Source organism: Lethenteron reissneri, chromosome 30 (assembly GCF_015708825.2).
Source record: "Lethenteron reissneri isolate LAM-NWPU_2019-01 chromosome 30, ASM1570882v1, whole genome shotgun sequence".
NCBI lineage: Eukaryota > Metazoa > Chordata > Hyperoartia > Petromyzontiformes > Petromyzontidae > Lethenteron > Lethenteron reissneri.
The window spans coordinates 1,354,803-1,379,124 of record NC_083808.1 but is presented as its reverse complement, the minus strand read 5'-3'; the positions used below and the strand labels follow the sequence as shown (position 1 = coordinate 1,379,124).

General features: G+C 50.5%; 1 protein-coding gene across 3 annotated transcripts; it reads left to right on the top strand.

Annotated features, from left to right (window-relative positions):
- Positions 1–4,061: 4,061 nt before the first annotated feature.
- On the top strand, positions 4,062–24,096 carry MKLN1 (muskelin 1). Of its 3 annotated transcripts, none has more exons than XM_061562725.1 (18): positions 4,062–4,187; positions 6,890–6,959; positions 7,639–7,781; positions 8,107–8,195; positions 8,529–8,638; positions 9,184–9,376; positions 10,136–10,213; positions 10,324–10,389; positions 11,034–11,146; positions 13,360–13,572; positions 15,288–15,521; positions 16,415–16,544; positions 17,041–17,188; positions 18,294–18,411; positions 18,925–19,064; positions 19,204–19,306; positions 19,498–19,552; positions 20,268–24,096. In XM_061562725.1, exons 1-18 carry the CDS (start codon positions 4,078–4,080, stop codon positions 20,387–20,389), a joined length of 2,235 nt encoding a protein of 744 aa, XP_061418709.1. In that variant the 5' UTR covers positions 4,062–4,077; the 3' UTR covers positions 20,390–24,096. The 3 variants fall into 3 exon arrangements, with proteins under 3 accessions (XP_061418709.1, XP_061418708.1, XP_061418707.1); XM_061562724.1 differs by having other exon boundaries at positions 9,163–9,376; positions 16,418–16,544; XM_061562723.1 differs by having other exon boundaries at positions 9,163–9,376.
- The last annotated feature ends 226 nt before the right edge of the window (positions 24,097–24,322 follow it).

Here is a 24,322-nt window from a genome sequence, read left to right as displayed (position 1 = left end):
GGAGCGGTGGTGTGGCGATTAGCGCGCTGCGCTACGAACATGGCGACCCGAGTTCCCGCTCACGGCCAACATCAGTGGCGATTATCTGAATCTGTCATGGTCCTCATCGAGGTCGACTCAGCCTCAAATGGGTACCTGGTGCGACGTGTAAACATCGCCACGAGGGAGACAAAGGCGGCTAGGCGTGGTACTGGCCACCCACCACATCGTGTGCTGTGTCGGCCATCATATGTGCTCGCTAACAGCACTTGCCCCAACAGTCTGTTATAGGCTATACGGGGGATCTTTGTCTTTGTGGCTGTGTCGGTGTGGGTGTGTCGGTGCGTGTGCGAAAGCGATGTCGCAGTCGCTAACGCACTGCGCTACGAAGCCGACCACGGCTCACATTAGCGGTGATTCATATCAGAACCAGTCCTGTGCTTCCACTAGGTCGTCTCAGCCCTCAATTGAGTACCTGGTGTATGTATAAATCACTCATCAGCACCGGGGGAGACAAAGACGGCCGTGCAGTGGTTCTGGCCATAACACTACCCGCTCGTGCGCCGCGGACGGCGGTGTTACGGGCCCCTTAATAGGTGCTCGCTAACACCGGTTGCCCCGACAACCTATGGCGCAGCATGCTGTTCATCTGCTTCAATGATTCTTGGGCCAAACACCCCCTCCACTAAAGTGGCACTGCCCAGCCTCTCTGTCAGAGCCGAGTTGTAAACAAACCAAGACCACGCCCACCACCACTAGCCCCGCCCCCAGCCCAGCCCCCACCCCCACCACCCCAGCCCCCAGCCCAGCCCCCACCACCACCACCCCCACCCCAGCCCCCAGCCCAGCCCCCACCACCACCACCCCCACCCCAGCCCCCACCCCAGCCCCCACCACCACCACGCCCACCACCATTAGCCCCGCCCCCAGCCCCCACCCCAGCCCCCACCACCACCACCACCCCCAGCCCAGCCCCCAGCCCAGCCCCCACCACCACCACCCCCGAAACTTCTCCGCAGCAAACAACAGCGGGAACACGCATTGGGGTCACGTGGCGTCGCCTGCGATAGCCCCTCCCCCTTCACAGAGCCCCCCCTCATTCCCCCACCCCCAGCGTTGCCCAACAAGGGAGGGAGTCACGTGATTGGCTCGCGCCAGGGATGTTATCTAATCCTGATATGAACCATTAACAATCATCATCATCATCATGGACAGCATCACTGTCATCATCAGCCAAGGCTGTAATCATCTATTCACTTGAAAACACCCATTGTCTTTCGTCGACATGAACATCGTCATGAACATTATCAACAAGTTCACTAAACTAATTATCATCATCAATTTCGACTACTGTGTCATAATAAACAGTCATCGTCCACATCGTTAACCATCATTATCCCATTATCCCATTAATCATCAACATCATCTTGACAAGAACATCATAGTGCCGTCATCATCATTTACTTTCATTGACCGTTATCCTCGTTAAAGACCAACATCATCATAACATGCATAAACACCGATCACCAACATCATTCTATCCATTGTCAACATCACGATATACAGTAGTGCTTTCAACATCAGCAGCATCATTAGCATCGTCGCCACGATAATAAACATCAGTCAACATCACCATCCTCCCATTTATCATCACGAGATCATCACCAAATAGAACGACCATCACCACCACCATCATGAGAATCACTCTCACCACCATCAACATCGTGATCCCCACCATCATCTTCCACCATCAGCATTACAATCATCACCACCATCGTCCTTACAACCATCACCACCATCACCCCACCATCATCACCCCCGTTACCTGCGCACTCCTCAGCAGTCGCTGCGCAGCGCGGCCTTGTCACGTGTTGCTGTCGCTGCTGCTGCCGCGGATTTCTACTCGCCCGCGTATTGATGCGCAACGTGGATGCCCGCGGCAGCTGCAACGCAATGAGAATAAATAATTAAAATTGTAATAAATCAGCCCGGTGTCGATCATTTGCTGGATGAAGGTTCTCCATACGCCGCGGTGGTTGTGGGGGTTCTTTGACCATACTTTACTCAGCTAGTCAGGGCGGGTTGGTTCAAGTTTCACGTTTCATTTATTAGGTATAGCCCTGTGAGACATTCGGGTCTTGAATCGGGTGCAACCGCAACAAACAAAACACATGAATAAGAAAACATCTTAAAGCGACTATGTGCAAACAGAAAATCCAAAAAAAGACAGCAAAATATTGCAGAAAAGGCACCGGACACCAACACTGTGTGCAAACATCCCAGTGGGAAAGTGTGTGGCTCAGCACTGGTGTGGGTACCACTCGCCAACCACGTTAGTCATGACCGGGAATTGAACTCAAGTCGCCAAAGTCGACGCGCAGTGCGATAACCACCACTGCACCGCAGCACATGCTGTGAGCGGTGGGGCGGCAGATGTAGTTTGTCGTCAGCAGAGGGAAGTTGCATAAATATATTGTTTTGTACTTTTATGCTCCTCCGCCTTTACCATCCTCCACGATCCGATGAGCTATGAAGCTTCTTTTCACAGTAATACAGACTGGGCACACCACTGTTAATTTACTCGGTAGGCGGTGTGTGGTGGGGTCAAGTGTGAAATATCCACCTCTTCAAAAACGTCCGGTCATCGTGAAAAAGTAGGCCAAGGGTTATTTTATTACTTATATTTCTCCACAACGACACGTGATTATTTTAAACAAAAAAATACTTAACACCGAAGATTCATCAATAATACTGCCTTAAAAGGAAAACTACATAATAGTAATGGATATTGACCATTGTCTGACACGTTGCTTGTTCTATATTTTTTCACTTTAAGGCAATGTTATTGACGCACATTTTGAGTGTGATGATTGTTGTATAGATTATTCATTAATGTGCACCAAACGATTCTCTGGCAAGTGCTTTAAAAAAATGTTTAAACGTACCTGGTTCAGCCTGGCATTTAGAGATAAAGATGAACACCCTTCGACAAATGTAAGGTTTGACATTAACCTGATTAATATTATTGCTGCATCGTATTAAATTTAAATTTGAAAATAATAATTATGTGCAAATGCCTTGGTTTGAAAAACAAAACGTCTTCCACAAATTCTTCAAAAATATTTCCTTAAAAGAAATAAATTATCATAGGCGACGTTTCGGGTAATGGCCATTCTTCATACTACACAGAGAGTCCAAAGAGATAACAAGAGTTGGGGACTGCACTTGTTTACATCATGGTGTCAAGTGTTATTGACGAGTGTGTTGAGTTGTTGTTAATTGTGCTCTTGGCCCACTGCCAACGCAGCAGCTACAAATAATGTGTTTGGTTCAAGAAAGGCCCCTTTGGAGAAATATAATTCGATTGATTGACCAGGCAGGAAACTGCTGAGCCTGGCAAATCGAGTATTGCGTGGCAATATTTTTCAGGAGTAAAATGTCAATATTGAGGTCTGCTAGCCACTAGAGGGCTTCACGAGAAAATTCGTGTAGTTTTGATATTCATCCACACAAAATCAAAAGTGTATTTCCCGAGGAAAACCAATCGAGCTAAGAAGCATTCCACAATTAGATATTTAAAACACAAACTTAATAACAGCAATTATGTTGCAAAATTATATTCACACTTAACTCTAGCTATTTTGATAGTTTAAATGAGGATAGTGATGGCAGAACGTAGATGCCAAGATTTGAAACTAAGTGGTTCCAAAACTTTGGGGCAGCTACATTAAATGCTTTTGCAAAATCTGGGAACTATTAACAGGCATTCAGACGCGCGTCGCAGACTTTTGGAACTGTCCAATGGCAATAACAAGTCAGACAAATAAAGAGCATCTCTACGGACAATATCCTTGTATATTAAAATATCCCAGATTACAGTGGTACTATCACCAAATAATGTGTTTGGTTCAAGAAAGGCGGCCTTTTTGAAGCCACAGCTCCAATGATTGGCCAGGCTGGAAGCTGCTGAACCTGGCACGCCACCACGTGCGTCCCAATTTCAAATCCCAAATCCGCGCTCCCATTGGTCCAAATCCAAAGCGGCTGCTCCAACCACGCGGGTCTCTTTCACCCGTCACGTGGGCGCGCTCGCGGCCAATGGGCGTCGTTGGAGGGCGGCGCTCAGCATTGGCGATGGAGGCCGTGGGCCGCCGCCTCGCCTACTCCGTGCACAAGTGGTCGAGCTACTCGGCCTCCTACGTGCCCGAGTGAGTCAGTGATCGCGCCGCGACGAGGTTGCTGTCTACCCCTGCGCCAGTGCGAAGTGTCGCCAATTGCTTCGTGCGTTGATATTTTGACATTGCCACCCCGCCGCCATTACGCTCTTGCTTGGGCCTAGTCGTGGCCTACGCCCCCCCTACTTGCCTGAGCCGCTGGACCGATTGAGGCGCACGAGTCCTAGCCGAGGGATCCATCCCAGAGCCGTCGCAGCTCCGCGGGGGTGCTTGCGTGCGGGGTGGGGGAGTCAATATAAATGTTTGTACAATAGTTTAATCGCTTTTAGTTGGTGCACATTGGAGATTACGTGCAAAGTAACGTAAGCGGGTGGATGCGCTTCGTGAGCGGGGAGGGTTGGCGAGCGTGTGGTTGCGGTCAAGGATAATTACGGAGTGGAAGCCAAAGCTTGCAACGCGCCCCAGAGAGAGAGAGAGGCCGATACGTGGAGATGGAGCGACGGGAACGACTTCGTGTGTGGACGTTTGGTGGATTGCTACATCGGGGGGTCCAGCAGTGGATCGGTCATGATAGATAGCGTTTGTTGAGCGGTGTTCCATAAACATGAATGGCTGTGGTCATGTCAATTGATCACCTGACGCGTCGCTGAGTACGTAGACGAAATCAGTCCTTCAGCTTTGTGTAAAGTCGTGGAAGCGGCTTTATTAACATTTGTAGCGGGAGGTTGGTGGCCGGTTTTGTAAAACGAATTGAGTCTTAAGCAGTCTCTAATACAACTTGCACAACAACGCCAGTGGTTGCACTTAGCAGTGTGTATTGCCGAGCGAGTAGTGAGTGCGCATATGAACCACTCCACGACTCCGCTTGACGAGTGTGCGGTATAGTACGTGCTATGCGTTGAATGGGATCCAAGAGTGTATATTCAAGATAATTGGTTTTTTACCCTTCTATCTGGCAACAAAACTGACACCTTTTTACAAGGAGTCATGTTTGCATAGACCACAATACCTGCAGCCATAATGCAAACAAAAAACATAACTGATAATATATGCACTGTCCTTGAAGTTGGTTGGTCCACACCCGAGACAGCTTTCCTTAGAGCCTAGTCTCACATGGGTTGGACCAGATGACGCCAAAAGGCGCACAACTCAAAGACAGAGACTTGTGTTGCCTCCGAAACGTCGTGATCTTTATTTTATTTTATTATTTTTATTAATTTTGATGTTTTACCTACGTGACTTTACCGAAAACACCTAAGAATATAACTCAAAGACAATGCACCATCAGAGTATAAGAGCTCGGGTAAGCATTTACACCATTGGAACCTCATTTGCCAGTAAAAATATGATAATTGGTTTTTTACCCTTCTATCTGGCAACAAAACTGGCACCTTTTTTTACAAGGAGTCATGTTTGCGTAGACCACAATACCTGCAGTCATAATGCAAAAAAAAGGTGTCAGTTTTATATTTTATATTTTTTACTGGCAAATGAGGTTCCAATGGTGAGTGTATATTCAGTATATGAAGTGCTCTTGCCAAAACACCCGTCAACCCAGCAACTTCTATTTGGCAAACCTGTCTTCCGATGAGACCGGGAAAGTCGAAACGGGTCCATAGTTTGCATGCTTAAACACATGCTCCTTAATAGTTTGGTCTGGAAAGCCTGTATAGGCTGATGTACTAAAAACGGGTTTTTATTCATTTGTGGAGATGCAGGATTACTTTTATTTGCCGGTAACCACTCGAGTCGTTCTGCCATGTAATATATGAAAACCGTGAAATTAACAAATTCGTCAGCAACACCGCCTTTAAACGACGCGTATATGAAAGGCGACGTTTTGCCCAAATGTCCCTTCGTATCAAAATAAAGTCTAAAGAAGTAGGAATATAATTTGCTATGTGATCGTCTCCGTATCAGGGCGACGTTAATGAGCTTAAGTGGTTGTTTCACGTTGTAATGTAGACCAATGAGCGGATGCGTACAGCAGCTGAAGTCGGTTTACGTAGTTTGTGTCGGAGAGCACTCTGCGTTTGGTATAAATTAATGTCATTGTGGCTTGTAAGAGGAGGTTCGTAAGTAGTATCGTAAAACTACTCGAGTGTTTTTTTTTAAATACAAGTCAATGCATGCTTTTTACAAACGCCTTGAATAGCTGCACGTGGTCTGCAGTGTTATCTTGTGTGACAGAACTCGAATTGCACCCTCATAACGAAGCGTAGCTTAGCGAGCGAGTAGATTGTAAATGCTTGAGTGGTTTTATTTTCTAACTTGGATAAGGACTGTTCAATATAAATGAGGTTCGGTGTTTAAATTAGCAATGTCGAATAACGAGCGATTTCATACAGCAGAGCCACAATCCCTTGCGACGCAACAGTTCTCTATATATAAAATAACAAGAAACAATAGACTTTATTTCACCAGCAGCAAACTCATGACAGCATCATGTCTTGTTTGCAAGGGTAACCTGGCTTAATGTTACAGGACAGTTAAATACAGACATAACCAGGGAGAGCATAACATAATTCAACACAGATTGTCAAGCTTGGAAAATGTATGCCACAAGAAAAATTATACAGAGTGGAAAATGCTGCTTCGGTTTCTCTTCTTGGCTGAAGAAAATAAACTAGTTTAGTTCAAGAGTTGCCACAGAGAACAGGCAACTTCGTGGGTTGCCATCGCTCTGTGGATTTTGCTTGATGAGGTTTGTGTCTCCCCGTGTCGTCGCCCACCAGAAACATCCTCGTGGACATCTCCAACGACCAGTCGTCACGATGGTCCTCGGACAGCAACCACCCTCCGCAGGTGCAGAGGGAACACTGCTCGAGATCCTACTACCATTTATTATGTTCAGTTCTGCATCGCGCGTCCTTCCAAATTGCATCTCACACTCGTCGAGGAGGCACAGAAAAAAACTGGAAGGCAGCAGCCAACCAGTGTGCCGGCGCCAACAATTTCCCAAACTCTATATATTAAGATGTTGTTAGCCAATTAATCGTCTATACGTACGCAACACAAAACAATCGCCAAACATCGTTGTGGAGAACTGTAATGACAACATATTGCCATGTTTATTTCTGCACGTTAAATGTCACTGGTGTTTTTGACAAATTCTATTGGCGACACGGCCTTCTAGTAGTGCACATAATCAGCATTGGCTCAATATAAGCAAAACATTAGACTGTTTTGACATTGTTTCTCACCAGCAGTCAGGCTTGCTCAAACCATTTCTGGTGAACTACCTGGTGTATTAAAGTGTTTTCCCTAGGAAATTCACGATTCATCAATTGGTCGGTTGAATTCTAGTTTTAGGCTCTTACGATACTTAAATCACATTCAGAGATTGCACCTCAGACCTTGCAAGTCCAGCGTGCTAACCATTCAACCTTACAGCAGCATCCCGCCGGTTGAAGAATTTAAACTGTGAAACCTGTGTGGTCGTTGTGAGTAATGTTCCCCCGCTGCGTGTTCTGATCTCGCTCAGTTCCTACTGCTGAAGCTGGCACGCACGGCTGTGGTGCAGAGCATCACGTTTGGCAAGTACGAGAAGACGCACGTGTGCAACCTCAAAAAGTTCAAGATTTACGGCGGCATGAGCGAGGACAACATGACGGAGCTCCTGGCTAGGTCGGTTTATGTGTTTGACCCAGAAATATGTAGGGGTCGAGAGGGGTAATGGTTGGGATTGTGAGGCCGATGTAAGAACTAAGCCTTTGTGTTAAACAGAACTAGAGTTGTAAATGTTTATTTTTGTCTATTGTTTTTCAGTTATACTACATTTGAAAAATGTATAATTTGTAGTAGATTTCTGTAAAAAAGTATCTTAAGTGTTCAGTGCATTTAAGCCAGCTGCATCGTTGTGGTTGAGGATTGTATTTTATTGTATTTCCTCTTTTAGTTCCCACTGACAAAGAAAACATTCCACTTAATAACGCATTTGTGTGCTTTGCAGCGGCCTGAAGAATGACCACAACAAGGAGACCTTTTCACTGAAGCATAAGATCGAAGATCAGATGTTTCCTTGCCGCTGGATTAAAATAGGTGCGGGCTTGGGCACTTGCGTCGATGCATACATTTTTTTTACGAATATCGATATTTAATAAGCTCACCGATCATATTGTCAGTCATGATCAATCGCTTACCTGAGCCATCGACCATCTCATTTGGTTGGCTAAGGCGATGAAGTCATTGTGTGATGTCATCTCCTGACGTCACCCATCATGCATTGTGTGACAGCATCTCGTTTTGCGGCTCGTAAATGTATTGCTGTTATCCGCTAATTAAATACGTCTAGAGAAAAACACATTTTGGAAAGCCTTATATAATCCATGCATATGCGTTATTGTTCTTATAATTGTCTATTTGTGTGCCCAGTTCCCATCCTGTCATGGGGCCCCAGCTTCAACTTCAGCATCTGGTACGTGGAGATGCACGGGGTGGACTCTCCTGATGTGGTGCTGCCCTGCCTGCATTGGTACAGCAAGGTGCGTCTCGTGATAAAGACGCCCAGCGAATCGCGTAGAAATGTCTGCAGACTCCATACAAATTGCTTTTATAAGCGATCTTAATACAGAGCATCCCAGGTTCCTTTGCAACAAAAATAAGGCAAAGTAACTGGCCAATCCACACTGCTCAAAATTTAACTAATGCAAATAAAACTGACGATGTGATTATTGAACTTTGTATTGTACAGTGTATCATGGTGTTTCCATATGGCAGGAAACCTACTTTATCTCCTGCTGTTGTTGCGTGTGAATCCACGAGTGCTGGGAGCACCAGGCCATCTGGCTGTTCCGCAAGCTGCAGCATTGCGAGGCAGTGTGACCCCACGTTATTTAGCATCAAGATAGTCTAGAAAAAACGCGTTGGAGCAATCTAACCAAGAAATAACAGATGCACACACTGACATCTCGGCGTCTCTTTTATCGGCGAGAACGGGGCTTAATTTCACAATTGCTGGGTTGCTGGTGGACTGGAGTAGTAGGCGGTAGATGACTAGGAGACATAGCCATCGTTTCCGTCCGCACAGTACCGCGAGCGGGAGGCGATCCGCTTGTGCCTCAAGCACTTCCGTCAGCACAACTACACGGAGGCGTTCGAGTCGCTGCAGAAAAAGACGCGCATCGCCCTGGAGCACCCGACGCTCACGGAGCTGCACGACCGCCTCGTGCTCAAGGGCGACTTTGCCGCCTGCGAGCAGCTCGTGGAGAAATCCGTCGGCGGTGAGGCCACCGCACGTCCGCACAGACAGGCGGACATACCGGCCACTGTGCGCACGCTTCTAGGTGTGCAGCGAATCATCCGTTATGGTTTGATTTCGAACGCTTTGCAACTGTTTGTGTTGGCACTGACCGTCGCTTCTGAACGCGGCAGGTACGATAACTCTGGTACAGATGATCCAGCGCGAACAAACTGAGTATAAAGTTGTGTTGCTCTTAGAAACTTACTGTGTTGGTAACTGGATAAATTATAAAAGGGTTTCCCAAACCGTGGGCACACAAACCAGTGCTCAGGGGACTGTAATTTTCAACGTGTTTTGCCCTGACAACTGCCTGTCAGCTTCTGCTTTTGTTGTTTTGCTGTAACTTCCCACTGCTGGGCGAATGTCTCCCCCATTGCATAGTAACACAAACCTGCATTCAACTCGCACTTTAATTGGCGAGTTTATAGAGAATAAATTATTATAATTTACTATCCTCTGCCAATCCATTGCTGGATGGAAGGCATCTCCATGCCATGTCGTTTGACTATACTTCACTATTCTAGTGAATGTGCATTGAAGGGGCTCCCTGGACCAGTTCCGATATGTCACTCGCCGCTGATGTTAGCTGTAGCCGGGAATTCAGCTGAGGTGGCCGGGTTTATAGCACAGTGCACTAATCGCCTGCACCACTGTTCCACGACAATTTCTAATTATGGTTTGCAAATAATAAAAGCGCGGGACATCTTGTGAGTTGTTTCGACACTGCTTGTCGTTTTAGAGGGGCTGTTCAACCACTACATCAGCCAGCAAGAGTACAAGCCCAGGTGGATGCAGATCACACCTAAGAGCTACAAAGGTGGGGTTCTTGCAGCTGATGTTGCGTTCGGGAGCTGCCTTGCAGGAATTACCCCTAGTCTCGCTTGTTGACAACAGGGCACTGACCTCATCTGCTGTTGTGTCCTCAAGATGACGGCGATGACAGCCGACCTGGGATGCGTGGAGGCCACCAGATGGTCATCGACGTCCACACAGGTGAGGGCGGACAGTCCCGGCAGGTGGCCTGTCTGTGTCTAATTCCGCATTTGCCGTTAAAATGTTAATTAAGTTGATTGCGAAACTCGTCTCGCCTGACTCACGAGTTGCAGTGCTGATGATGCTGCTTGTGAAGTGAATCAAATTACTCGGGTGATGCTGCTACACTCAATAACACCGTGGCTTTATAACATTTAGAGAGGCACCTTTATTTAGTGAATGAATAAGTAATCTGATTGGCAACTTGCACAAGTATTCCAGTGGGTTGGCTGCCACTTGATTTTATACGAATGAAAAATCTAATAACTTGTGTTGCCATTAAGACAGCACTGATTGAAATTAAGATCCGGGCAGCTAAATCGCAGAAAGCTGGTGCAGTCGGGAGCACAGATGGTGCATCTTGCCAATCAATATAGTCTGTCAACACATAACACTTGTGCCTGCCCCGTGACCTCGTGCCAGCGAGCCTTCGACAAGTCCCGTGGCTTCACAAGCACTAGGTGATGTCACCACAAATTAATGTCAAATGGAAGTCGTACCATGTTAATTAAGATATTATACAGGGCTGATGATGTTGATGAAATGCAACCTGCTTCAAAGCAGAGGTATAATGTGATGCTCCCCTGACCGCCCGCGTGCCACAGAGACCGTCTACCTGTTTGGAGGGTGGGACGGAACTCAGGACCTCGCGGACTTCTGGGCGTACAGCGTCTCCAACGGCCAGTGGACATGCATCTCCAGGGACACCGCCAAGGAGGTTAGGTTTTATTTCTATAATCACCGGCAAAAAAAAACGGTTTAATCCTGAACGTGCGATAAGTGGCACGTCGCGAGATGAAGACTCCCGTTTCGCAACTCTCTCAGAGCAGTGCAACCCCTTTCTGTCGGCAACTGGTCCGCAGATGCGGATAGTGCAGAGTTCCGTCTTTGAGATCCCATCAAGTGACCTCAGTAGGTGGCACCACTTTCCCACCTGCCTTGCCTTTTAATGTCCGTCACGTGACAGTCAAACTCGTATTTTTTTATTCCCAGAGCTAGAACATAGCCAAATTAATTGCAGAACCATATTTAATGTGATGCAATCATTGGTAACCAGGCTGACATCATCATCTTGCTTTGCTTGAGAACCCAGTTTAATTACAGCCAGCTGCCTGGATTTAAACCCAGGATCTCAGCGGTGTAGCAGTGGCATCTTGATCGGCGACCCAAGTTTGATTCCCGGCTACCGCTTACGCGAGTGGCGAGTGACATCTGAACTGATCCTGCGCCCCACAACTCCAGCCCGCACTGACCAGCGTGTCGAAGTATGGTCAAGCGGGTCCCCCCATGACCGACATGGCGTGGGGAAGCCTTCATCCAGCAGTGGATTGACTAAAGCAGCGTGATTCATGATTAATTGTAAAGCACTGCTATGGGCTACGCTGGAACTTCCCAATCACGGTAGACTCAGCAGCAAACACTGAACAGGGTGGTGTTGATGAGCTCAAAGTCCCCTGCATCGGAGGGCACAGTTGAGTGTGTTTTGTGAAAATTGCCCGCTATGCCAATGCGGTAAAAGCTTGGCTCTATAAACAGCGGGTGACCTTTAATCTGTGTACTCTGATACAGGGATGGATAATCTACGGCTCACTTGCCAGATACACCCCAAGACTTCACATCATACGACCCATGGGCCACATGAGGTTCACCGTCATAATTTATTACTGGATATCACGCAAGTATAAAACACAGCCAGAAGCGCCAAGTAATGAAGAACCGATACTGGTTCAAGCACTGTGGTGACACCACTGCCACTTAGTGGCGAATGGCAGCTGTTATTGGGGTTGCCAAAGGCATTTGAGAATCCGGTGCAGCAGCCCTGGCAAGGAAAGGGTTTCTCACGCCTGCTCTCTACTGGGCTAACGTTTCGATTGCAGAATGTTTGTTTGTTAACACAAGCACTCGACAATGAACTCCCCAGCCATTCCAGGAGTCGTTGCAGTTCCATATGGCGATTCGATTCCAGAGCAACGTGACTATTTTTACCTTGCTGTGAATGTCCACCACTCGTGGCTGCAGGCTTAACATAAACCAATTGTGTAACATTTATTCACTAGTAAGTTGCAGTCCACTGCCACATGAAGTCTTCCCAACGTGTTTTTTCGAGGGGTTTGTTTGACTATACTTCATGCTGGCCAATGCGGGTTGGTGAAGTTAGCGCAAGCCCATTTTTGGTTCAGATGTAGCTCGGCTTTAGAAACCCTGCTCTGGAGGGAAACCGAAAGAGGAGCACGTGGATTGAAGACCATACGTGGGTTAATGGCTTCGTCGTATTGACTGTTGAGACGACTAAGAAGGCTTGGGCAGGGCGGGTCGCACCTAGAACTTAGATGGAATGATGGACGATGGTCAATAATAGTGATGGGAGTGGCAACAAAGGCGTGGGTCGCATCCCATGGGACGTCCACCTGGGAGATGAAGCGATGGACTCCGCGTGCAAGTGCCTGGTTGATTGTGAGAGCTTGGGGAGGTGCTCATCCAGCAGTGGAATGACAACGGCTGATGATGATGCTCCAGACGGAGGGCCTCGTGAGTGTAGAGCCTTCACCCCGTCTTCCCTACTGCCCCCCTCCCCCATCCTGCACCCACCCCGCATGTCGTATACTATACTGCGATTTAAATGTTTTTCAGGGGAGGCCCACCAAGCTCTATAGCTCTTTTTCAGAAGCGACCTGGCCACAAATGATATCTCAACGAAGTGGCTTATCATCATGTGGAAATTTATAGCGGCTAAACACTCATCATACATGTTGATTCTAAATGTGGTGAGAAAAACTGGAGCATCTGGAGAAAAATCCACACGACCACGGAGAGAGACACGCAAACTCCAAATATACTGCTGGCGTCGGGGTCGGGATCTAACCTGTGACCTCCTATATACCAGGTGAGGTCGTTAACATCTTGCCACCGTGACACCCCTGTACGACACAGGGAGGCCCCAGCGCGCGCTCGTGCCACAAGATGTGCATCGACGTGGAGCGGCGCCACATCTACACGCTGGGGCGCTACCTCGACTCGCTGGTGCGTAGCAGCAACGCGCTCAAGAGCGATTTCTACCGCTACTCGATCGACGGCAGCAGCTGGAGCCTGCTGAGCGAGGACACGTCGGCCGACGGGGGGCCCAAGCTCGTCTTCGACCACCAGGTGAGATGGCGGCGGCGGCGGCGGCGTGGAGAGGGAAGACGTGGCAGGCCCGGAAGCTCTTTTCACGCACTCGCTAATTCACTCGGCTCGGTCGCTCTTCTATCGCTACTACCATTGTTATCGTTCTCGTCACCTGCCCTCGTTAATTCCTCCACCCGTGTTGATTAGACGGAGGGCTGTTGAGCCCCCCTCCCACTCCCTTAGCCGCCAGCGATGATGTTTCCAGTCGAGCCGTTGACCGCCAGGCGAGGCAGTGACATCATCATCCGCGAGAGTTTATTTTTACAAGAACAACATACACAGGAAAAGAACTGAGCCAGAGAATGTGATGCATGGAAAATAGGTGCCCCCCCCCCCCCAACAGTGGTCCAGCAAACAAGGGAAATAGAAACGCAAGACAGGAAGGGGAGAGAAGGGGAAGAGTAGGAAGAGGTAGACAAAGGAAGGTGAAAACGAGAGGAGCGATAGGAGATGAGTACACAGAGGGGTGGACAAATCTAATTGGCGTCGAGCCCACAAAAGGGGACACCGTCTTTTCCTGTAAGCGGTTAGCGAGCGCGCGACAGAGCCCCGCCACGTACCACTGTGGGAATCTCTTGCGCCCGCGATTCGGGCCGGCGCCCGCCGCTCGGCGATTCTCGTGCCTTCCATTGCGTCAGTGGTGACGATTTTTGCAGGCGAGAGGGCGAGCGAGTCCATTTGGGTTTGGAGTTGGCAGCCGCCTGCGTGCTCGGCGGTCGTGCCGCGGAGTAGCGCGAGCGATTGTGATTGCGCGCCGCCGTCGCCGCCACTGCGGTTGTTTTTGTACTGAAATCCCCGGTCCACCCTTTGCCCTGGCCAGCTGATGTTGGCAATGACCTTGGCCTAATGAGTTGTTTGTGCTCTCACTGTTCCCCCACACAGTGCTGCCCACACACCCACGCAAAGTATGCCCGCATACACACAGCAGTTTTGTGTGCTTTATGGAGGGTGATTTTAAGCAAGGTGTTTGTAGAAAGAAATATTGTTGATTTACTAGTCACCTCTCTTGCATTGGTTGTATTGGTGATCACACTGGACCGGTTCTATTCCATCTCCCTGCTCAGCTGTTTAAACAACGGTGCCAGTTTCTCAAATCCACCATTCCGCCTCTGTCCACCCGGCAGTATAAATGGGTACACCACAGTCAGTGGTTTGGTAGGACGCGTGGTGGGTAAACGCGTGGGTACTGCCACTTCTTGAAAGAGTAGAGGCTCTTCTGTCAGTTGTGCTTTGATTGGTGCAGCAGTTCACGTGCTGTAAACCCAGCGAGTTCAATTCCTGGCCACGTCTCACGTAAGTGACGAGTTATATCTGAACCGGTCCTGGACTCCTCCACCTGCACCAATCTGCATTTACCAGCGTGGTGAAGCACGGTGAAACTACCTCGTGACTGATACGGCATGTGGGGGGGGGGGGGCCTTCATCCAGGAGTGGAGTGACGGGCTGTACTTTCTACCCACCTCGTCCATCTACTCGTAACAAAAGCTACTTTCTGGACACTGGCGTTTTGTGTGTTTCCGTATTCTCTGGAATATAAGACGCATCTTTTTCTCCTGTACCTTAAAGTAAAAGATCGGATGCGTCGGCGTGTGTGCGTGTGTATGAGAGCAGATTCGTAAACTTTTTTGGCACAGGCACAAGTTATTTGCGTCCCACGCCGATCGTCTCACCCCGCGCCCTCCTCCCCACGCCAGATGTGCATGGACTCGGAGTGGCACACGGTCTACACGTTCGGGGGCCGCATCCTGACCGGCGGGGGCCAGGGCGACGAGAACCGTGGCGGTGGCGGTGGCGGGGAGGCCCAGTTCAGCGGCCTGTACGCCTACCACTGCCCCACACGCTGCTGGCGCCTGTTGCGCGAGGACTCCAGCAACGCCGGCCCGGAGGAGATCCAGTCCCGAATCGGCCACTGCATGCTCTTCCACACGGTGCGCGGCGACAAGCGAGATTTCCCCGCAGCTCCAAAAGATTCCCTTTCCTAAACATTAAACCCATTGTAAGGTGGTGGCAGTGGATGCACGAATAACGGGAAAAATTATCCCGCCACGTTCGTTGATAACGCTGCGGCCTTAAGCAGAGGGCAGTGTTCGTGATGAATGTGTTGAATTGTTTCAGACGTGTACCCGGTTAATCATCTCCCATCTCAATCGTAATTTGATGCTAAGCTGTCGATCCTAATGGTAACTGCACTTGCAATTGCATTTGTAGCACAATTGTCACCCTATACCTGTTTAATGTTTCATTGAATTTGTAATTGTACTCTGATCAGTCTAAAAATAATCTGCCTGAGCTGATTTATCACGCTACAGGGAATTTATTATTGAGCATTGAGTTATGTTTGTGGAATAATTTAGATTTCTCATGCAACAGTGTACTTGGTCTGAGCTCCTATAAAGGCTGGCACGGTATACGAGGGGGTGGGTGGTCAGAACCATGCTTCACAACCTTTATCTCCCCATTGGCAATGTTTACGCACTGCACAAGGTACTCATTTGAGGCTGACTAGACCTAGAGGAGGCCCAGGACGGTTCATATAATCGTCACTGGCATTGGCTGTGAGTGGGAATCGAACTCGGGTGGCCAGGTTTGTCGCGAAGTGCGCTATAAGTGCTGTTGGTGAGAACTCATTAGGGCCGGTACGGCGTAGGAGGGGCTGGTGGGGCCAGGAATATATAAATATGGACGCACGCACGCGAGCTATAAATAACCCTCGAGGTCACGACACTGAGGGACCACCTCTCTGTGCTTTTCCTCATTACGCTGAGCGACAGGCCCAGTGAGTAAGAATCCGCTGCTTGTGTGTCCGCGTGTGTGTCCGCAGAAGAACCGCCACCTGTACGTGTTTGGTGGGCAGCGGGCCAAAACGTACCTCAACGACTTCTTCAGCTACAACGTGGACACGGACCACGTGGACATCATCTCGGACGGCACCAAGAAGGAGTCCGGCATGGGTGAGACGCGGCGCGTGCGGTGTGGCCGAGGTGATGAGGTGCTCTCGGCTACGCCTTACCCCGTGTTGTCCACTTTGCAACCTATCGCTTATTGTGATGATCGTTTTTTATATTTTTACAAGTTTATGAAACAACAAACTTGTTAATCAAAGTTCAAAATATGTATTAGCTGTAAAATAGAGTGCTATGCGAAACGATTTGTCGCGTAACCGAAAGTGGTTTTCGGGTGCGTGCCGTACATCAAGTACCGCATGTGTGCCATACAAGGTGGTCTCATGTGTGTGCCGTGACGTGACTGTTGTGTCGTCATAGTGTACGTGTGCCATGTGATGTGTGCAATCCCGTAACGGTTGTGCCGTGCCGGTTGTGATGTGTCTGTGTGTCTCCTGGCGGTAATGCCGTAACGATTGTGCCGTGCCATTCGTGCGTGCGCGTTGGTGTCTCATGCCGGTCTTGCCCTAACGGTTGTTGCGCGGGCGATTGCGTGCATGGGCAGTGCCGATGACGGGCTTCACGCAGCGCGCCACCATCGACCCCGAGCTGGACGAGATCCACGTGCTGTCGGGCCTGAGCAAGGACAAGGAGAAGCGCGAGGAGAACGTACGCAACTCCTTCTGGGTCTACCACATCGTCCACAACACCTGGTGAGCCTGCCGCCGCCACCACACCCGCCCGCGGCACCCCGCGTGCTTCCCTTCCCTTCGTCCGCCTCGTATGTATGTTGAACTTCTTTCGCACCATGCATAGCCAACCGTGCTAATCGGAGGTGCGTGTGGTGCGGACCGACGGGAAGCGAGCGGGACAAGGGGTCCACCGTGTACCCCGCTCGGACCTTACGACCCACGCCACACACCAGGGCTCGCTTCCCCGCCATGTTGTCTTCGTTGAGCTTGCACAGAGAGTCCGTTAGCCGTATAATCGGTGCGATTTTGCCACAGACGGATGGGCAAGGACGGGTCACCCGATGTCCTTTTGCTTGGACTCGTCTACGCGACGAGGCTGAGAAATCACGCAACCTGATCTTCCGTCACCGAACGACCGCTTTGTACACGCGGCCTATTTGTGATCGTAACGACACGTCGTGGATCGCAACCGTGTCACATTGCGATGAATTACGTCGCTTCCGATCGCTGAGCAGGTCGCCACTTGCCAGTAGCGTCTGTGTCCACTGCGAGCAACCGGTTGCGGAGATATCCAAGTAACAAGCGATTGAAATGGGACCCTTTTTCTAGTATAAAAAAGGTCCCACTTCGCCTTTTGGCCTTCTCTGGTCTGACACTGGTGAGACTAGGCGCGAAAGAAGGCTGTCTATGGTATAGGCCATGCTTTGTTGTCGTCACCACAAGTTCGTGCGGTGAATGCAAACTTGATTAAACCTTGACTTAAAGCTTTCGTGACTGTAGGAATTCATATTCTTTGGGTTTTTCGGTAAAGTCACATAGATATAGGTTCAAAGAAAATAACAAGAAACTACGACGTTTTGATCGTTCGTCATCAGGAAGGTCATCAGGCAGACGACTGCTTGTGTTGCGATCGAAACGTCGTAGTTTTTTGTTATTTTCTTTGAACCTATCTACATGACTTTACTGAAAGACCCAAAGAATGCGAACTTGATTCCTTGCAAAAGGTTTCTGTTTGGTGTTTGAACATTTTAACACCAGTTTTATTTCCAGAAAGGGTAAAGCCTATTCTTATTATTTTTTTATGCAAGTTATTGAGTTGCGTGCGCCGTGTGCTCTGCACCCCAAGGTCGTGCGTTTACAAGAACTTCCAGGCCGGGAAGGAAGGGGCTGCCGGACGCGGCAGCGTGGAGGAGGAGCCGTGCCCTCGCTTTGCTCACCAGCTCGTGTATGACGAGGTGCACAAGGTGAGCAGCAGCCCTCCATGCTCACCGTTAAACATCGGCCACGATCGATCCACAAGCCGCTATCTCTCATGCAATGTCATCATCCGGCGAGCCGCCCTGCTGCGCACGAGCTGATCTCGCAGCTCTGTCTCCTCGGTGGATGTCCATCGTTGACGCGTCCCGTCCCCAGGCTCCCACTCCATCATTATTCTCAACCGTCGGCCGTCTCCGCTTACAGTGACGTGTCCTGCCCAAGCCCCGCTTACTTTACACAACGATTCTAACGGTGTCATCCACCTGCGTAGGATGTGTAATCCATGTGGTCCCTGGCTCTGTAATTTCAAGTAGGCCTCGCTTCGCACGAGTGCTGTTCTGTATGCGCCATATCAACCTGCTCTGCTTGAGAAACCCAGTTAATCAGAGGTGGCTGAATCGCAGATTCTCGAATCCGGGATCTCAGGCATGACACCTCCAAGCCGCTTGGCCACCTCCCGTCGTAGGCCGCATGTTAACCGACGTGAACGTTGCCGGCAGGTGCACTATCTGTTTGGGGGAAACCCCGGGAAGCCGACCCTGCCCAAGATCCGACTGGACGACTTCTGGGCCCTCAAGCTGTGCCGGCCGGCGCGCGAAGACCTCCTGCGCCGCTGCCGATACCTCATCCGCAAGCACAGGTCAGGCTCGCTCTACTGCTAGGCTTTCCGCTCTGCTCGGCTCGCCCCACCAGCCACAGTCTCGCCTCGCAGTCGGGCTCGCTCCACAGCTAGTCTCGCAGCTAACAACGGGGGGGTGGGGCGGTGGTGGCGCGTGCAGGTTCCAGGAGAAGGCGGTGACGGAGCCCGTGGCGGCGCTCACGTACCTGCAGACGGAGCTGGCCGACACCGTGGATCACTCCGACCCCACCGAGACGAAAGAGGTAGCGGCTTCTCATCAGGGGCGGTAGCAGCCGAGTTGCGAGCAGGCTCTACGTGTGGCGAGTGACATCTGAACTGGTCAAGGATCTCCTCCTTCCCCACTCACTCCTTTTACCAACTCGCACTAAGTGGCGTGGTGAAGTATGGTCAAACAACTCCAGCGGTGCATTGCCGTGTTGTTTCTCTTTGACAGTTCCAGCTGCTGACGTCGTCTCTCTTCAAAACCACGTCAGACTTCATCCCCCTGGGTGAGTGGCGCTGCGTGCGCGCCCGGCACCCCCTTCTCGGCGCGACGTCCACGAGTCGTATTCCGTAACAGCGCTCATTCATCCGAGAAATCTGCACGCGGTGGCTTTGTTGCGATTTAGGACTATAATGAATTCATGCCAGTTGTACGGAAGTGATTGTGCCCATGTTAATGTTTAAGGCGAGGGAGCGAATAAAACTGTCCGGTTGAAACTGGACAAATGAGCTGTAAGAACATGACACCGAATCGTGGTATTCCATTGACTCGGCGTGAAGGTGAATCGCTCCATACCTACTCAGACCCACAAAGCAATAGCTTTTGTGTTGCGTCAGTCTTTTGTACGTTGGGGAGTTGGTGAGCGATGGTTCATGTTGAGGTTGCTGAGCGAGCCAGGTGGACAGTTTCAGCAGGGGTCTCATTGTGAATCTGTGAAACTCTGCCGATGAATGATTGAAATCGTCAGGTGTAGTTGCTTTGCGCCCTGCAGTTTGAAATTGGCGATCCCAGTCGGTCTGCGGGCTATCGTTAAATCTTCAACGGCGTTAAATCATTCAAGTTGTTTTACGCAGACAGTCGCGTTTTATAGACACAATCTGGACGGTTTCAGCGGAGAGGACTGGCCCCTCTGCCACCACCCCCGCCACTGAGCCTGCTGGACATCATTAGAGTGATCCTTCCCCCCCCCCCCCATCACTGTCCCATCACATTCCCCGCAGGTTACTCGGACGTGGACGAGACGTATGCCCGCCGCTCGCAGCTCTTCGACACGCTCGTCAATTTCTTCCCCGAGAACATGACCCCTCCCAAAGGGAACCTCGTGGATCTCATCAGCCTGTGATGCCCGCCGCTCATGCACCGTCTGGCGCCAGTACCACCACCACCATGGCCACTGGTGATGGACGGCGGCAGCGCCGGCGGAGCCACGGGTGGGGCTGAAGAAGTGGCCACCACCACCAAATCCAGTGCCTCGCTCGGTCATTCGCTCGCTCCTGCAGGTGCAGTTAGCCAGCGTAGAAGCAGACCCGCCGAGCGGCCGGCTCAGCGTGCGAACAGAGGTTGGTCGCCCGCCTATGTGCGTGCGCGGTCTGTGGTCGGTGAGTCCAGCCCAGGGCTCCAGTTCATACAAAATTACAACAAGGTCGCTGGCAGAACGGAGTCGTTGACTCATAGCCATGGCCTGAGCGCGAGAGGTATTCTGGATGTGGTGGACCGGGGAGCGGAAATATTTAGCGGGTCACCGGCGTGGTTCGACCCGGCTGAAGCCAAGCCCCGGTACCTGTGCGCACAAACGGCGCGTGCCGTGGGGTGCGTAGCGGGTGGCGCGGTGGTGCCCATGGTCATGCTGCAGCTGTTGCTGCTGAAGCACATTTCATCTCATCCCGTCGACCGGCGCCACAATGCTGGGCAGGCTTGCGGCAGGGCGAGGGCTTCCACGCGTGTATATTCTAACATTTTAAACAAATATTTTGACAATGATTTTTTTTTTTCCCCATTATAAAGAAAAGGCATGAAACTCGCACAGTTTTGTTTGCGTGTGTGAAATTGACACATCTTTGCTTGCGCTTAAAAGGCTGGCTTTGAGTGGCCAGTGCTGTCTTTGATTTGATTGCTGCCACGTATAAATAAATTGTGTGGTGGTGCGCTTGGGGAGGTGGGGGGGGGTGTGTTTGGGCGTTGCTGTACCACTAGGGCATGGGACAGTGAGTGCCGTGAACTCTGCCTTGACGTTGCGTCTGAAATCTATTGGAGCGTTAATAATGTTTACGTCCGTGCAGGAGTTGGGCAGGGTGAGCGGCGCTGCGAGTCCGGCGAAAGCCACAGCGACCTCATAAGATCATGGAGCTAATTCAGGCGTCATACCACCCAATCATCGCTTCTGTATCCGGATTGTTAATATTCATAGTTTTCTCTTTAATTTTCGTTCAGTACAGCGACTGCGCTTTTCCCTTTTTTAGGGGTAATGGGCGACTGCACTACAAAACGCTGGGAAAAAAAAATCTCACCGCGTGGTAAAGTTCTCTTGGCATGGTTTATCCGATCACAGCCCGTCGGACCGGGGCCTTTGCCCTGCCGCCGTGGCCCGCTGCTCGACGGTGCCACTGCAGCGTGGGAGGTGGTGGTTCACCGTCCAAGTGGGACGAGCCAGGCCACTTGCAGCACAGCACAAGCGTGACACCGTCCTTGCTGCTGCGGGGGTAGTAGCCCTGGGTGCCACGCCCGCTGTGCGTCAATTTAGTTGGGGCAGAGGCGTCGATGAGACTTGGCACAGTGATAAAAGTACGGCACCACGTGGAGGCCGACGGGGGCAGGTTGGTCTTGGGTGGGGGCCTGAAGCTGGCCCCTCTACCTAGCAGACTGGGGGGTCCGAACTGTAGAGTTTACAGGTAACAGGGTGGGTGGATACAGATTTAAGGAGTCGGCTGATTCAAATTTTAACCTTGACTTGTATGTATTCTGATTACAAACATTTTTATTGTTAAATCCACAGTACATCACGGATTGAATTTACTGTCGATGAAGTTGAAGTCGGCTTTGTTGTGGCGGAGGGGAGAGACGCTGTAGCCGATGGACGGAACACTTGGGGGTGACACGTTGGCAGAAGAATGCTGCGGGGGGGTCCCTTACAAGGCTCCAGTAACAATTTGGGTTTCTCTTCAATGGGAAATGAAACTCTAATGAATACTCATCGTATACTTGCGTGTGTTAGCTTCAAGCTTAGAAAGTAATGTTGAACCCTTAAAAAATAGTGCATTCTAGCCTGAGCCAGGGAGTCCAAACCATTTGGTTGTGCAGGTGGTGGAACTGCACTGGCTACTACGGGCCCGGAGGCAGGGGAGAAGTTGGACAAAGTGGCCCATTTTTTTTTCCTTGTAGCAGAGCTCACACCAAACACACTTTGTGTGCCACTGCTCAAACCCATTGCCTTCATTTGCCAACCGCCAGCTGCTTGGCGCCCAAACCCCTCGGCTGCAGCGTCCAGAGACGCCGCTTTCAACTGGGGAGTTGCCAAGGAGTACCCAACGATCGTGGCTTCCACATTGTCAAATAGTGGTGCCCCCCCCCTCCCCAGAGACGAGAGCCGTCGCCACCGTGGACACCACGTGGTGCTGTGCCCCCACCGTGGCCTCGTCCCTGGCCTCGAAGTCCCCCCCCCTCCGCCACCAGTGGTTGAGTTCTCACGCTCGGCACGGCCCCCTGAGCGCGCTAGAGAGCGAGGATCCCGGTTCACTCGTTCCGTGTGCGTGCGTGTGACCCTTGCATGCACTTTTGGACATTAACCGCATAATCAGTGGCATTTTCGTGAGTATTTGAATCTGCATCGTTTCTTGAGAGAGAGAGGCTCTTTAAAGTGAGAATGTTAGAGGTAGGGAGGGAGGTGAGCTACATTAAAAACGTGACATTGTGTGGCGTCCATTTCATTTGCCACCAAAACTGAGGACTGGGTCCATCTCTGGAAGTCATCTCTTTTTGGGTTGTTGCTCGAGTGTATGAGGAGGTATTGGAGGGAGGCAGGACATGCAGAGGTGTTGGTTTGTGTGTAGAGGTGTCTGAGTAGGTGTGTGTGAGTGAGTAGTTGGTTAGTGTCGCTGTGTGTTGGTGTCTGTGACTCGTGCAATGCTTCGTGCACTGCACCACTAACAGCATCTTGAGTTTGATTCTCGGCCACGGCTAACATCAGTGGCGAGTGATATCTGAACCGCTGCTGTGCCTGCCTAGGGTTGACTCAGCCTTACGAGTACCTGGTGCATTGTGTAAGCATCATCACTGGGTAGACAAAGGCAGATGGGCGTGGTGCTTGCCGCACTACCCCTCGCGTGTGCTGCGCCGGCCTTAATAGGTGCTCGCTAACCGCATTTCCCCAACAGTCTAGGGCTATATGGGGGATCTTTGTCTTCGTGTGATGTCTGTGTCAGAAGACATCTATGTGAGTAGGTGTCTGCGTGTAAGCAGGTGGGTTTGTGTGCGAGCAGGTAGCTTGTGTGTGGGCAGGTGTATTGTGTGTGTGTGGAGGCAGGTGTATTGTGTGTGTGTGTGGGCAGGTGTATTGTGTGTGTGTGTGGGCAGGTGTATTGCGTGTGTGTGGAGGCAGGTGTATTGTGTGTGGGGGCAGTAGTGCAGCGGTTATCGCGCTGCGCTACGAACCCGGCAACCCGAGTTTGATTTCTGCTCACAGCCTCCAACACCAGTGAGGATTATCTGACCTAGTCCTGGACCTTCCCTAGGTCGACTCAGTCTCAAATGAGTACCTGGTGCGATGTGTAAACATCATCACTAGGGAGACAAGTGGCCGGGCATGGTGCTGCCCCCCCATGCCCTCGTGTGCCTTCATAGGTGCTCGTGAATAGCACTCGCCCCAACAATCTGTTAAGGCTACACGGGGGGTCTCTGTGCGAGCAGGTGTCCGGATCAGACTGGTCACTTACGCTCTGCCTCAATGATTTAATGTACTCACCGCTTGCGGGATCCCGCACGTTTCGCGTGTATGTATTGTACATAAGTTGTAAAGGCGGTATTATTATTTCGTAATAAAAGTTGCAAACGGAACTTCTGGTTGGTTAGCGTGGTGCAGCTCTCGCTGCCAATGCCATGACGCAAGTGACTTGGAGATGACGCTGCTGCTGTTGGCAGTGGTGCACAAGCAACATAATAAGCAACTTAACACATTAGTCAGTCGGCCATGAAGGAGGGCTATTGCCTCGCTCTACGCGTGGTGCTCGCACAACGTGTTTTCTCTACAATGCGATTCTTCGTCGTATCTCGCCAAACTTGA

Excerpts from the sequence above, each read along its gene's own strand:
- MKLN1 (XM_061562723.1), top strand. The coding sequence starts at position 4,078 with ATGGGCGTCGTTGGAGGGCGGCGCTCAGCATTGGCGATGGAGGCCGTG. Across the intron at positions 8,639-9,162 it reads GCCTGCATTGGTACAGCAAG|CCATCGTTTCCGTCCGCACA; the intron begins GTGCGTCTCGTG and ends TAGGAGACATAG. Across the intron at positions 10,390-11,033 it reads GGTCATCGACGTCCACACAG|AGACCGTCTACCTGTTTGGA; the intron begins GTGAGGGCGGAC and ends CGCGTGCCACAG.